The sequence below is a fragment of the Pectinophora gossypiella genome, chromosome 4, assembly GCF_024362695.1.
Source record: "Pectinophora gossypiella chromosome 4, ilPecGoss1.1, whole genome shotgun sequence".
Classification (NCBI taxonomy): Eukaryota; Metazoa; Arthropoda; class Insecta; order Lepidoptera; family Gelechiidae; genus Pectinophora; species Pectinophora gossypiella.
Genome location: NC_065407.1, coordinates 11541411 through 11557191, shown reverse-complemented (window position 1 = coordinate 11557191; position 15781 = coordinate 11541411). Strand labels below are relative to the sequence as shown.

At 38.8% G+C, this 15781-nt stretch overlaps 1 protein-coding gene across 2 annotated transcripts in view; it reads right to left on the bottom strand.

Annotated features, from left to right (window-relative positions):
* The window catches only part of LOC126366035 (gamma-tubulin complex component 2-like), a 28593-nt gene extending 19747 nt beyond the window's left edge, over window positions 1–8846 (bottom strand). For both annotated transcript variants that reach the window (XM_050008920.1, XM_050008921.1), the window contains exons 1-12: window positions 8701–8846; window positions 8451–8618; window positions 8032–8176; window positions 7684–7870; window positions 7099–7394; window positions 6295–6423; window positions 5686–5859; window positions 3807–3984; window positions 3019–3307; window positions 2147–2262; window positions 1374–1545; window positions 791–959 (exon numbers count right to left, since the gene is read on the bottom strand). In XM_050008920.1, the coding sequence (XP_049864877.1) occupies window positions 791–959; window positions 1374–1545; window positions 2147–2262; window positions 3019–3307; window positions 3807–3984; window positions 5686–5859; window positions 6295–6423; window positions 7099–7394; window positions 7684–7870; window positions 8032–8176; window positions 8451–8618; window positions 8701–8771 (2094 nt within the window). In that variant the 5' untranslated portion in view covers window positions 8772–8846. The remainder of the gene's footprint in view (window positions 1–790; window positions 960–1373; window positions 1546–2146; window positions 2263–3018; window positions 3308–3806; window positions 3985–5685; window positions 5860–6294; window positions 6424–7098; window positions 7395–7683; window positions 7871–8031; window positions 8177–8450; window positions 8619–8700) is intronic.
* Between the last annotated feature and the right edge of the window lie 6935 nt (window positions 8847–15781).

Here is a 15781-nt window from a genome sequence, read left to right as displayed (position 1 = left end):
TCTAATTACTTACATTTTTAACTTTGGCATCACAATATATCTTTGAAAACTTAATATGTAAAAAAACATATAGGATTATTTGCAAAAAATAGCGATCGGCACATTGTTAATACCCGGAATAAAAATAAACTTGCTTTACAAGTCAGTCGATTACATAAGATCACTAAATCTTTTAAGGGGCAATGGATACGTTTTACAATAAGATTCCCATTGACATTCAGAATTTGGCTTTCAACTGTTTTAAGAGAGTAGTTAAATAAAAACTTTACAAAAAAGGTCATTATAGAGTTAGTGATTATTTAGAAGATATGAATGCATGGGATTAACTGTCTGAGAACTGATATTAGGCAGCTAAATTATTCAATTGTATTTTTTTTAAAAGGACGTCAAGGGCCCTGTGCCGAGGTTTTTCTTGCAGCTTCTTTTCCCCCGGCTATACAGGTTGTGAGAAGCTGCAGCAGTTTTAGGCGGATGAGACGTTCGTTATGTAAAAATTGACGATTCAAAGTGTAACTACGTTACCTACTGAATAAAGATATTTTTGAATTTGAGATTGTGGTCCTGCCTTTCATTAGTGTGTGAATGTATGTAAATAAGAATGTACCACATACCTTTTCAAGGCTCTGTATGGGTTGACACGAGCTGGCCTCGATGACTTCTACACACATGTCGGGTGTACCACTGATGTCTGATGCAGTTCTGTTCTCGTTGTCGTACGTATCTATGTATGTATGATAGACGCAACACAGCATGCGTTGCTGCATTTATCTAGTATGAATGCACTACATACCTTATCAAGGCTCTGTATGAGCTGGCACCAGCTGGGCTCGATGACTTCTACGCACATGTAGTACTGCAGATGCTGAATACAGCTCAGCATACGTTGTCGCAGCGCGAACGCGTCGGCGTAAAGGCGGCCCTCAGCAAACCGCTTCACAACCTTGTTGTATAGCCATACCCTGTGTAAAATCAATTCATTAATATCACATAATTATTACAGAAAACGGTGTATAAGGTAATGGTTAGTAGGGCTGGCAGAGGAAGTTCGTAAAAGACGTACATAACAGAACATTTAGTACGGTCTACTCTGAACCGGCGCGCGTGTATAAAACAGATGACGGAATTGGTCTCTGCTTATCCCAGTGGGAAACAGGCGTGACTTTATGTATTTGTTACCGATGACTTATACAAATATTATGAGAAGCCGGAGCGGAGATGTGCAGGAATCGATCAAACACCGCGAGGGAGAGAAAGACAGAGGGTCAGCTCTCTCGCACTTTCAGCTGTCATTAGTTGAATCGACACGTCTGTTCAGTCTTCTCCTTCTCTGTCTGCTTATGGAAACCCGCCATAAAAAGCGTTGAGGTACTAACCTGCACAACAGCCGCTCCACATGCTTGCAGTAGAAGAGGTGTCGGAATATCATCTGGTAGCAGGCGATGGCCTTGTGGTTGAGGACCAGTGATACCGGCCACTTCACCTCCATGCCGAACGAGAATGTCTCGATGCCTGTCAGCGGAGGACAGTCTTTGTTCTGCTTGTAATCTGCAATTATGGACAATAAATAAATAAAAAGCTTTTAGTCGTATATACATCGCGCCGCTGGGCGCAGGATTTGCCTTAATCAACCGGAGGGGGTTCACTGCGGGATCGTGGTGGCGTTTGAGTTAACATCCAAATCATTTTCCAGACATAGATTAAAAACTATTAACACTGTGTCAATAGCCGGTCCCGATGGTAGAAAAAAGGATTGAAAGGTATTTTTGCGAGACAGAGTTAAGCTGCTTTTAAAAAGGAACAACATAATAAAAGCTCACGATTGTAATCGCGATTGGGCCAGTCAGAGGTACATCCATCATAAGATGAACTGATTACTAAGGTTTCTGTTAGACCGACATCATGGAATAAAGAATAACACTACATATAGAATGGCAACTCTCCGCAACCAGAGGCTGAGCTAGAGGCCCCCTACCCCTCACGCTAGTACTTTATTCTTCAGACGTCACTCACACAGATGCGCGAGTACTATAACGTCATTTTTTTGTGTCTGTGCTAAACGAGGTTTTAGGTGGTGAGCCGTATCGCCGTCTATACTAATGGTCGAGCCAGCTGTGTTAGTGAAAGAGTAAATAAAATAAAATATTACCTTTCTCATCTTCCGTTTCAATGGAGAGTATCTTGAACATCTGGAACTGCAAGTCGTACGGCAATAGTTCCACTCGCATGTCTTCATTGTACGGGTCGTGACTAGCGGCGGACAGTCTGAAATACCACATTTTAAATTATGTTACCCAACTAAACATATAATCGTATTGGCTGTAAATTGTCTATATCTAGAGAAAAAGAAATGAATCAAGCGAAGTTGTGCGTATTGGACCAATCTCGGGAAGCGAGAGGGTGCTATGTTGGGAAGTCTATACATGCAATCATCAAAACGTGTGTCACATAACAGAAATTGGAACAGAAGTTCATCAAAACTATCTACATGGGTGATCTGGTAAGTAATCGATTTGTCGATTACATCTTGTGATTTGACCAGGATACCAGATGAGACCAGGTGAATGTCATCCAGCTCACAACCCACACGACATAAGATACCATTTCTTTCTAACTCCTTGATTTCGGATAGTTGACTAACTAAATATTATATTGTTGTTAACTATTTCATTTTTCAAAGAATTCCGATTCTGTCACAATTAGCTATAAACTTATGTCTTCTTTGCAACTATAATTGTTGTATGTGCAATAAGACCGCCTGATATGCCTTTCTGTATCTGTTGTCCTTATCTCTACAAGAGTGTCCATTGTCCTCAATTTATCTGTCTATCTATAATTATATCTATGTATCTATAATTAAAAACATACAAGTTTTCATAATTGTCACATTGCCTTATTGGTGTGGATTGTGTTTATCTATAGACTCAGCTGGAATTATTATTAATAAATGCTTTCACAAAATCCACCATATATTGTAAGCTAAATTAGCTACATTGTCGCTAAACACAGCAGAAACCTCACCTCAAACAAAGTCCCAAGAGTGACTCCAACTTCGAAGGTATGATGTCATCTATCTTCTTGGACAATTCCTGTTCTGTAGCATCCATGAATTGCACGATAAAGTCCCCTTGACTCATGAGGAAGTAATTCTTCACCGACTTCAGACGGCCCATTAGATCATACTCCTTTAACAACAACTCTAATAGTGATTTGCTCGCAAACGAATAAGCTTTCTGTATTATGGCACTGTAATTTTGTTCTCTGAGAGAGTACTTAATTTCTTCTGTGGTTGTTTTTGACATTGGCTTGCCTGGAATGAAAAAAACATGCTTACAATTCTAAATGACTGATAGATAAGAATATTTGACGCTATCATCAAGACATGAGGTATCAGAATACCTCTAAGTCACTACATCTGGAGACGTAGCATAAAAATTATTGCGATTCACTGCAAAATGTCAACTTGATAAGCGAGAACAGCTTATACAAAGTTTATATTTGTTTTTTGGTGCTGTGTCACACCGGCTTGCTTCTCAATCGGGGAGCGCCAGTTCGAACCGGGGTACCAGACTTGCACTAATAAGTTATAAATTCACTAACACCTTTCACATTGGTCTAACAGAAGGCTCGGTGAGGTGTGGGTACTTAGTTCATCTCGCGATGGATGTAACCTCTGACTACCCCAATTGGGATATAATCGTGAGCTTATGTTATATGTTTTTAGAGAAGAGCTATTCAAACGCCTGAGTAACTTAATGTTAATTAATAAAATAGACCTTCTGACGCCTTCATAAGATGTCTGAACTTACCGCATTGACTAATAACATTCAAGTACTTCCCAGTCCTGAGTATGATATCAGTATATTTGTCTAGGAACTTAGGAACTCTATCCCTCTGGATACTGTATCGCTTCTCCCAGTAGTCCGCAGAGTAGTCCACTGGCAATTCTTCTTTGTTTATTAGTTCATTGTCTTCAATCATGAACTCCTGAAAAGGGAAAGCTACATACATCTATCTATTGGAAGTACCTATGAAAAGTCTGAACAGGGAAATAAAACCCGTTAATAAATCCTGGAGATTTGTTGTTATTTGTCTTATTGTAAATATAAAAAGGGGTAATTTAGCCCTTATATGGATTAGACAAATGAAAAATGTTCAGTATTCTCACTTACACATGCAAAAAAAATCTCCATAGTAGGGTTATTTTAATTCTGTTCAGGCTTTTTTTATAATATACTTTATAAATAAAACGCCGGCGCTCGCATCTGAATCCCGAATAGAGGAAAACTATGAACAGCTCCTGCTCAATCAATATCGCAAGGTGCTCTACCTGAGGCCGTCAGACAAAAACAAAGTAGTGCAAAAAGAAGTATGATTATTTTCTTAAGGGTTCGCCGATATTAAGTAAAGTGGTAGTGGTGCTGAGGGTCCGCCCTTGAAAAAGGTTGGGAAAGGCTCTGCTATAGTGTCAAAATCCAGCATGCGCAATGTGATAAAATTATCGATCGATTCAATTAATGTTGTCGAGACCGATAAGGCCTCAAACTGGATGACAGCGGCAGCGGCGCGGCGGCGGCGGCGGTGCGGGGAGCGGAGCGTTCAAATGCTAAGACTTATATTGAAGTGTTCTCGATGGCAGCGGCGCGGGGAGCGGGGTACGAGCGGTGCGCTCTAGTCGAGCGGTGTCTCTGCGTTTGAAACTCGCCTTTTTGTTTCCTTTGTTCATTATAAGGATTCAGATCTTCTTTTGTCCATAATAAATCGTACGAAACAAAAGAACTATAATCGAAAATGCGTTGTCGCTGTTTCAACATCGCATTCGTTTGACACACATATACCGCCTCAACACCGCGCGATCTGCCCGCTGGCATCGAGAACGGAACAGCGGCCGCCGCGCCGTTCCCCGCGCGGCCCGCGCCGCTATCGCCGCCGCGCCGCTGTCGCTGTCATCCAGTTTGAGGCCTAAGTGATTTTGTTCGTATTTAGACAATGGCATAACTTATTGGGGTTCACATATTAGCACCAATCGACCAAATGATATAATGATATCGTCAGAATCGATAGAATGATCGTAACATAATTTTATCATGATGCGCATGTTAGCCCGGGTGTTGACGGCCGCCGTCGCTTCTATGAGCGGCTGGCTTAGTTTATTACTCATTCTTAGTGTGTTACATATAGTTTACAATATGTAAGTATTTACTTTATCATGTTATGTAATGCATTTTATAATTATTATTAGAGTTCTAACTAAATTGATGCGCAATTCAAATAAAATCTGTGACATTACTGTGTAACTGACTTGCAATGGTTGAACTTCGTTCTGATAAGCATTTCCATTGATGATCTGCGAAAAGAAACTACTTCTAGAACCAAAAATACTAAACCGCAATCAATTTCAGGTAAGGGACCAATACATAATTGTACTTTTTGAGCCAAAATAGGTTTTGATTATCACTTTGTTTTAGATCTTTAAGGTCATTTTTGTAACAACCCTACTACTACAGTTGACACCCCTACCACCTAGCGCAGACTCTCGGTACGACGTTTGATATTAACCCATCTTCTCTCTATATTAAAATCATCTGTCCAAATTCCGTTCAAATTGCGCCGCTACAAATGCGGAATTAGTAGAATAATTTCAACATCCTTCTATAAAGATGATAATATAACAAACAGGCCACGTACATGGAAGGGGTCGAGGATACTGCCCTTGTGTATCCACTGGTCGAGCACGGCGAGGAAGGGCTTGCAGGCGCGCTCGGTGAGGAACAGCGAGATCTCTTGCGCGCGCGCATCGCCCATCAGGGTGTTTGTCTTGTCATGTAGTACTGTTAGTACCGCGCCGCCGCGGAGCTCGCTCTGAAAATATGTCAACCAGGTTGTTATAACTAATAAACAAGTTATATACATCTCACTGCTGGGTACTGGCCTACCCTCAATCAAATGGAGAGCCCTCAGGTTGATATTACTATAGGTACATTTATTAATAACTTTCTTACTGGCAAAATCGTTGTTTCTTTTGACAGGCAAGAACAAGTAAGAAGTAATAAGCAAGTAATTGCTTATTGATGTTTTAAAAAGATAAAAATAAAACAAACCCCAGATAATGATAAAAGGTTCAATTCAATTAAATTCTTCATTCATACAATATACACCAACCTCATGCAAAGGTCACATAATCCTATTTGTTTATGTACCTACCTACACTTTAATGGCTTTAAAAAGATTGATTTACTTAGTACATTAAAACATAATTTAAAAATATTATAGTTTCTAAACAGTGCTCTGACTCACCTTTCCAATACTTGTTACGATAGCGGCTAAGACTTGCATTGTATGCATTGTGGGTAACACAAAATACCACAATTTTTGCAGTGTTAGGTTGGCAGTAGTGTGCTCTGTCTCTAACTGGGCCAGCATAGTCTGAAATACAGAAATAGTACCATATTCATATCACTTCTCTTACAAATGCCATTAAAAATAGATTGTGTCACGGATCATTACACAGTTCATTAAACTGGAACATCAATTTCAATGGAGCATATTTCTTATAATGACCTACAATCACCGGAATAAATTATTAACTCTTTTATGGTTTATTATTGAACAAGAATTTTCGGCACAAATAATTTCAAGTTCAGTTGACATTTATAAGAACAAAAATCCGATCCGTTTTGTGTACTTATTATCAAATTGAAAAATTCCAAAATATTACCTTTCTCAGTGTTCAAACTTTTATTTAACAAAAGTATCTTTATCAAATCAAATCAAATATACTTTATTGCACACAACATACAAAACAAATTAACACAGATGATGATAGATACAGTACAATCTGGCGGCCATCATACATCATCATCTGGTAGCTAGTCTTTAATATTTTCTTAATATTTTATTAACTTCATAACATTATACATGGAATCAGAACATAGCCTATAAACATTATGTAGCAGAAAGTGTAAATCTATGGAAAGTCTAAAAGAGTATACACCACACAAAATACATAACTCTGTATTCCATCATTTATCATTTATTAATAGGTTTAATATAGATGCATTATGTATCTTACAATATATCTTATATTTCATTAATACTTACATAATAATCTTTGAGTAATATCTCAATGGCGGCCACCAATGCATGCATCACTTGTCCAGACCACATGTTACAGTTTTCTATGAACCTCCTCACAATAGAGTAATTTGAAGCTAACGGTAACATCTGCTGAACTATCTGCTTCAAAGCATCATCCACATCATCGGATACTGTGAATGTTCGAGGGTCATACATCTCCTTGACTGGCTGGTGAATGATGTAATTGCCAGGAATACCAGAGAAGACATAAAGAAGCTCATCTATTATGATGTTCTCTTGGGATACTAGAGGCACACCAGCTGTAATTGAAAATAAATATTAAACATATGTGATATTAGCCTCTTCATTCACACAACAATTAAAAACAATACACACATAAAAAAGATATTTAAATTTAAAAAGAGAAACAAATTCAGAATTATAATAAATAATTAGCAACAATAAGAAGCACAAAGCTATATTAATGATTAGTGAAATCTGACCAATTTTCGATAGGATGTATTTGCAATAAAAAACAAAATATATTAAAAATTATGGCAGGAACTAAATTAAGAAAAGAATAACATAATGTGACAATTAGACACTTACCTAAAGAAGCAACAATGGGCAAGGATTCTTTAGGAAAATCCCAGGACATAGCAGGGTGATCCTTCTGCCAGTTGGGCAGCTCCAGACTACTGTACCAGTTTGGACGAAGCTTAGCTTCCTTCTCTTCAAATGACTTCATGACTAATTTTTTGCTTTCGTCAACTGCTTTTAATAACTTATCTTTGATCTAAAGGGTTGGGAAATAATAAAATCTCTTTTATTGCCCATGCACCAGGTAGAGAATTTAACAATATAAAAAGTAAAAAGAATGGCATATAGTAGATATCAACATCACAATAAGTATCTATGTTCCCTAAATATACAATTAAAATACATCATCTCCCTTACCTGTGGAAGATCTTCTTTGGTAATTTGGTGTTTGTTGTCTCCCAAGACTGGTTTTGGAGCAACTTTAGGCCTATATGTTTTAGACTTCTTCTCATCGCAGACCAATTTGTAGAATAAAATTATGATATCTGACAGGTTGTCCGTACTGAGAAACATGACAAAAATATCCTTTTATCACACTAATAAATGATTTATAGAAAATTAAAATAATGTTATAAACATGACAAGTAAACAGCTAGATCAATATTATTGTGGAGTCCTGCACTACTATCCATGGTAACAAGTTGGTTTGTTTTTGTCATAGAAACAACTCAAATAGGAATATGCATGTAGTATTGACTGTTTAGTTTGAATAAATAGTGTGTACCAATTTTTAGTTGAATTATTGTGATCTTACTAGAACCGTTTTAAAAACCTACTTGCGGCTTTTCAGATCTTCATATTTCTTCAGAAACGCCTTGCCATTTGAAGCTTTTAGCGCCAACCTCTGTGCATAATCATTCACTTGTTTTGGAGTCAGATTAGTGTTCCCATAGTTTGGGTCGTTCTGGATGTAGTCGAAAACAGTGTCTGACTCTAAATTACATCTGTAAATTCAATGAAAAACACATTAAAGTCAATTACAAAACAATCAACTTTGTATCGGTATATAATGGTTATAAATCATACCCTAGAGCGTCAAGCAACTCCTTGATGGTGCTTTGCATTTTGTCTTTCGGTAAAATCCAATTGTGAAACATTTATTGCTAAAAATTGTTAAAAAAATACAGAAATAGCTTCATTTGTGTATAATTTGACAGTTGACAGCTTTTTCTTCAAAAAAGTTAGTCAGATATTGCTATTGCGTTCCGTTTCGCTCACATGCACTCGACAAACGCAAACGTCTATATTTTCATTGTTGTGGTAGCACTGCCTGTAGACAGGGAAAGCATAAATTGTATTTTACTATTGAGAGACAGAGACGACAATACCCAATGTAAAAGATTAACATGACTGTATTTCTGCATTCTGTAATAAACACAAGGACCATTGAATAAACATCCAAACCACAAATAAAAATATAATAAATAAATATAATATTGCTTTTATCGTATTAAGATATTATTAGATCGTATTAAATATTTAAAATAAATAAAATATAGCGTGAGCTTTGAGTCTTCAATATTACTGGTAAGAGACATAAAGTCGGTAGGTTTGTGTCTTCACGTTTTATTAACCCTTCCAGAGTAGTCAGAAAGGAAGGAAGAGTAGCACAACTCCTATGAAGGCTGAAAAGTATAGCCTAATAGGTAAATTAATTAAAAACAATAATATCGTTTGCTTTACATTATTCAACGAATTAATTTTCCTATAGGTATACATACCTAAATAATTTAATTTCCCCGAATAGGTACTTATCTTTGGTACTTATGTTCGACTATGAAGCCTTTTAGGTGGCATTCATAGTTATTTCACGTGGCTGCAGTCCGTTGCTAGCTGTAGAATACGTGATACTACATCGACCCATGTTGCCTAAAGTAAGATTGGTGAGCTTATGATGATAGAATTCGTCAGCTGATAGCAATTGTTCCTCTTTTAAATTAAGAGTGCGTTTCAGAACGGTCAGATGTTTGCTTACCTGATCATCGGATACTTACTCCGACGATCCGATAGGTGGGTATATACACTCCTATAGATCAAAGACGATGGAATGGCTTTACTCTACGCTTTTTTTTGGCGTGATTTATTGTAGATTTGCCGCAGATGGCATTAACTACTTGACCGAACAAATGGGGAGCGCTGAAGTCTCTCACCCGGTACAACATTTAAGATAGGTAACAGGACTGAGAGTGCCCAGTTGGACGCGAACCTCGGCTCAGGACGTCAAAAATATTTGAATTAATTAATCGTCTAGTCTAGTGGGTCGATAGCGATAAGCGCTGATTGAGGGAAATCATCGACCACGCCGGCGGGGTCGGTATCTGGGTACTGAAGTGTTTGATGTCGCGGGCTGATGAACTGCCTCTATGGCTAGAGTAATCGGCTCGTCGGGATCGTATTGGTACTTTTTTTTACTCTACACGGATCAGCACAACATGTACCTATTTCTCGACTACCATCCATCTCTGTCAGTCGTCATCTCATTACTCACACCTTTCTCCTAGAAATCCTTCTTCACAAAATCCATCCACACTTTCTTGGGTCGTTTCCTTCCTCTATACTCATCACTTTCTTCGTAGGTAAGTAATATGCTTTTCATCCCTCCCCATTACATGTCAATAACAAAAAACATCAATATGACATAGCACTAGTCCAATGAAATCTTTAAAACGGCCAAAAACGTTTTTGTAGAAAGTGTACAAAGTCGGCATAAAATTGATCAACGACATTTTTTAAGTGTAATCCGATTTTCAAGTAGACAATACGTTGTTCAGCTACGTATGAAGTGGATCAAAATAGCGTAAAAAGAGCGGTCTCTCACGGTACATGTCGTGTCATAAGCGTGAACTTTTTTCTGCCGTCGGCGGATCACAAAAGTTCTGTGACAAAAGTTCGGCAACCGTTTGTGTATAGCTACAAAGAAACTCGAGTTCTGTTTTGATTGTTTGATATGAAGACTAAAGATGTGGCACTTGTATGGATTGTCGAATCACGGATATAAAAGTCTGTGAACAATATTACAGGATGATATGTGTTATGTTAGCAAACAAAAGTTGTCGTCATCACATGCGCTTTTTAAACTTTTTGCGTGGTTCCGATTACAAACACATGCGAATTCTATGCTCGCCTCAAGTGTCTTGTATAAGGTCGGCTTACAATTTATTTACCTATCTTCCGAAATTAAGTAATAGGCGGGTATAATAAATTAACGCGCTAAAGAAAGGTTGTTGGTAAAATACGGGGAAATGACAATATCCCATAAACACCTGACTTTATGGTGCCAATGAAAAACGGTGTGCCTTTGAAATCCGCTCGTGTGATGTTGGACAGGATCGGCCATTCTTTTGGTCCAGATTTATGTGTTTTATACGGCCAGTCTATAAATGCCGCACTTTTATTGGCTGCGAGACGTTTACTGATTAATAAAGTGGGTGGGGACGCGGAAGATGCTAACGGCGCCTCTTCCTAGAATCGACTAAACGACATATTCGGACGAAGAAAGGAGAACAGTTTATTTTTTATAGTCCAACTTTTAAAGCAGTTTTAAACTGTTTTATAGAGCTCATCTTAAGGACGTAAATCGTTTAAATTAAATAACTCTAAACACAATGTTTGAATTCGACGTATTTTTTTGGAAGAAGTCGTACAGGTTAAAAATAATGGGCCCCGTACGGCCATTGTTTGATTCTTAGTAGGTAGGTAATTGAATAAAGCCTAACATCGAAGCATCCGCATTGCCGCATGCCGACTCGTGCGTTTCGACATCCAATCAGAATTACAATGCGCGGAATTTACTGGCTTCACAGACCTATTCGAGACATGGCCGAACGAATATTCGTTACGACTACTGAAAGCTTCCAGTACAAAAAGCTACAATTGGAATGGGATATGGTAAAATGTGTATGTGAAGGAATGTTCGTCGGTCACTGAATACGCCGGCGGGCAATCCCTCCGTGTCCGTATCCGAGCGGAATAAGAAGCAGTTATACTGTTAACTCCATTGTTCGGGAACACACTAAACAATGTATTTTTGCCCAATATGGAGGTGCGATTATGTCAACGAGTGTGTTTTGTTTTTAAATAATGATCCAACAACGCGCGCGCTGCATGAATTGCAAAGGGCGTTGCGCGTTGTAATGCTTTCAGCATTCTAAATACTGCTTTGTTTTGATGTAAGGTCCGGTATGTCCTGTGGGTGTGGGATAGTTTGGGTTTTTTGACTTAATTCTTGCTTACGATACTAATTGTCCAAGAAATGTAGTAGGTACTTAAGTAAGTAATTTTCAAAATAAAAAGCACTAAATCGCCCGGGGAAAATACCTATTACTTAAGCTAGGCGTTGCGTTAAATGCAAAGCTAGACCTGATCCTGACGTAATGTAATTATTTCCGCATTGGATCGACTGACATTATTTTACGTCTGTCCTACAGATAGCTACTACTATAAAGGGAAACGCATACTAGAGCTGCCGACCCGCATACACATCACGCCATTCAGGCCGGCAAAAGCTGGGTAAATATAGTTACGAATGTAATCATCTCCATAGGTAGCTTCTTTGCTCTGTAATATTAGATAATTATCCGTTGTTTCTTTTGTGGTTAGTCCAACTGGACGGCCGCCTTCTGTTAAAGATCATTTCGGCAACAGGCGCCCTGACATGTTGGCGGCATACCTAACGTAGGGTAGTATCGCTACGCGCTCTCAGTTGCCCAGTGGTGATACTATTACTATTTATACATTATATAGTTATTTATTATTGTACATATATTCATTGGTAGGTTGTACTTACGTAAGTTTGCACCCGCAATCTTTTAATTTTTCCATATTTCCTATCGCTTTATGGTTGTCTGGAAGAAATCGCTATAAACGATGAGACGGCCGTTTACCAGTACCTAGTTGAGTCTCTTTTGTAACTATTTTCTTTTATGTGCAATAAATATATAAGTAAAATAAATATATAATATAATAAGTAAGAAGTAGTAAGTATAGTAAGTGTAGTATTGTATTGTGATAGGTACTTACTTAGTTTTCCGACTTGTAATCAGTGAAGCCGCCAACTAGCTCGCCGACATACAGTTGCCGTGCCGACAGAAGTCAGCGGGTCGGCGGGTTTGGTGTGTGTTCTGCTTAAAATATTGCGTCAGCGGAAAGGTTGGTGCGGTTACATCAAGCCGAGTCGCTGCCCGCTGCAGTTACTCAATGCAGTCGCCGGCGACCCCGGCCCTTCGACGCCGCGACGTGCGTACTCTACGTAATGCGGTAACCGTACCGAACAGGCAAAGAATAACGTAATATTTGTTAACATTTTAACTAAGTTCCTACTTAAATCTGTCGAACTGATAGATAAGATGAAAGAAAGAAAGAAAGAAAGAAACATTTATTATTTAGGACACCACAGACACGGATTACATATACAATATATGTATACATTATAATGACATCACATCAGAAATCAACGCACACACGAAATATTTTCTATATAGAAACATGGAAAACGAACACAGAAACTTATACCTAAATTAAAAAGTGACGTCATGTCGGCTTACCCATGTGTAGTGGATGGTGTCCCGTATAAAAGGTCCTCACTCAGCTTATGCCGCGGCGTGAGCCGCGACGCTGGTATTCTGTGAGACCTGAGTAATGATTTGCCTTCAAATGATCTATTATCATTTAACTGACACGAATAACTGAAAGAAATTGGTAAGTAGGTAGTGGGAGGTATTTAGGAGACCATTAAGAGGCAGAAGGTAAATTGTGAAAAGCTCATCATGAAAGTTTTCCACCGGCTTCCTAGGTATTTGCGTAAGTAACGTTTAACTGTGTCTACCAATGATGGACATTTTTAAACATGCATTATTAAACTCCGTACCTACTTATATACCTAGCCTGTAAGTCAACCTTAGGCGCCGTTCGTGCTATCATTACTGTCGTACTAAAATATTACTCCTGCGCACTGGAGTTCCGGTGGGTTCATGGAAATGACCATTTTCGCGGTAAGTATGCGTGGGTGCGCGGGCGCACGTGGACGCCGCGCGGCGGGTAAGGGGAGGGGGCAGGGCTCCGGGAGTCGCTGACCGCTCATGCGTCGCCTTGCATAAGGAACCGCCTGTCTTTGTATTCCGACTTGGTCGCCCCAACAAAAGGGAATGATGCGAAACTATTCATGTTGACACCTCTCGAGTACCTGTTAACAATACCTAGTATTTTTTGTCATTGAATAATTGCCATATTAATGAGTTGTTAGCGTTCCACGAAACCTACTTGTTGCATAAGTATCTAGATAATGAAAGTTGCTAGGTAAGTAACTTGATAGTAACAGGGAACGTCGCTCAAAATAAACACTGCAGCACCATAAAAAGCTCAGTATAAAAAATCTTGATAGCTTTTGGCAAACAAATGGGCTTAAATGGGTACCAACCTAAGTACTTACTAAATTGGTACCATGTAAATTAAAAAAAAATGTTTTTTTTAACTGTTACACAAGCTATAAACATACATATGTTACATAGGCTATTAATTATTATTAATGCGCTATCACGTCATTAAACGCACTTGAATTTGGGTACCTGTATGGTTCACACTAGATAGACCGAAGTTGACTGAACCTTTCATCTTATTAGGTAATATTGCGTGCTTAATAGAACGGTACGTACATTAGGCAGCACGCGACAGGGATGCAAGTCAGTTTCCTGCTAGCCCCGTTGGATCCACTATGCTAATTACATTTATAAGCTAACCGGATTGTCTACTGTACCTACCAGTACCTACTTAGCGTCAGTGGTTGGTACGGGAAATCCCTTAACATAAGCCTTTGCCACATTTCTGCTACAGGATTTACCACTTGTCTTCTATGGGTTTCACTTGTATTGAAAAACCCGGGGAAGTTTGATTGTCATTTAGTTAAGGAGACTTGTGGTTTGCTTCTAATCTGTCCTAGAACATATTATAATAAGAAACAATAAGTACGTGACGACTTGGACGCTTGCCTGAGGGACTGGCCGGAGTACGCATACGACCGCGAAAAATGGAAAGAGGAAGGGGAGGCCTTTGCCCAGCAGTGGGATCTTGTAGGCTAGATTAGATTAGAAGTACGGTAATTCTCCGTCCCGCACCAAGTCGTACCGGGAGCCAATCTCACCCCCACTGGGTCTTACTTTAGTCTTACCGGCCGCAAGCCGCTAAGTAGAAGCGCGCAGACTGGTTGTCTCACTCGCACGTACGCGTTAGCACGCGGTAAGAATGAGATTTTTGTATTGAGTGTCAGGGATGTGCCTAGAGTATAAACTGTTACCGCGTGCTAACGTAATGTAATTACTTACTTAATTACAGAAATAAAATAAGACAAGTAGAGAGAATAGACAAGGTCATCAAAATGTGCGCACTTCGGACTTTCTACCTATTAGGCCAGGGACCAGAGAGGCCAGGCAAGAACGACAGCTAAAAAGACAAAGTAACCAAGTACTTATCTACCTTTTAGTCCCATAGAACACACAAGCGAGAAAGCTATCAAGTACCAAAAGCTTCCTACATAAACAACATAGTAACAATAAGATCATAAGATCATTTCTTTTCCATAATCTCTAGGATCTTTTCCTTATATTCACCATTGTGCTCTCTAGTCAAATAGCGTTGTCAAACAACGTCAGCCAAGTCCTAAGGCTGGGTTTCCCCAGCAGGTAGGTACTTCACAGTGATGTGTACTTAAGGACGTTGACACGACATTCAAAGCGTTGTTCTGTGCCAAATGTGAATAATAACTATGTATGGATCGTCCCACCCGCAGTAAATCGTATTCAGATCCGGTAGTGATTCCTTGTAAAAACGTTGTAAAATACTTATGGCCCGAGTAAAACAATGCATTATGTATGTAAAACGTCATCATTGGTGAAGTGGTCACGCCAAATACGGCAGTTTACTCGAAATGTGGAAATTAAATGGTTATTCTGCAATAATTCCTTGCTTTGGGAGATAAATAACCGATATAGATTACTGACGTTAGCACAACTTATTAAAGTAAGTAAATTAAATAAGTACCTTACAGGGTTTCAGAATACTCTATGACAACTTATTTTGCCAAATGAAACGTCGTGTGATGAATATGTATAAGATA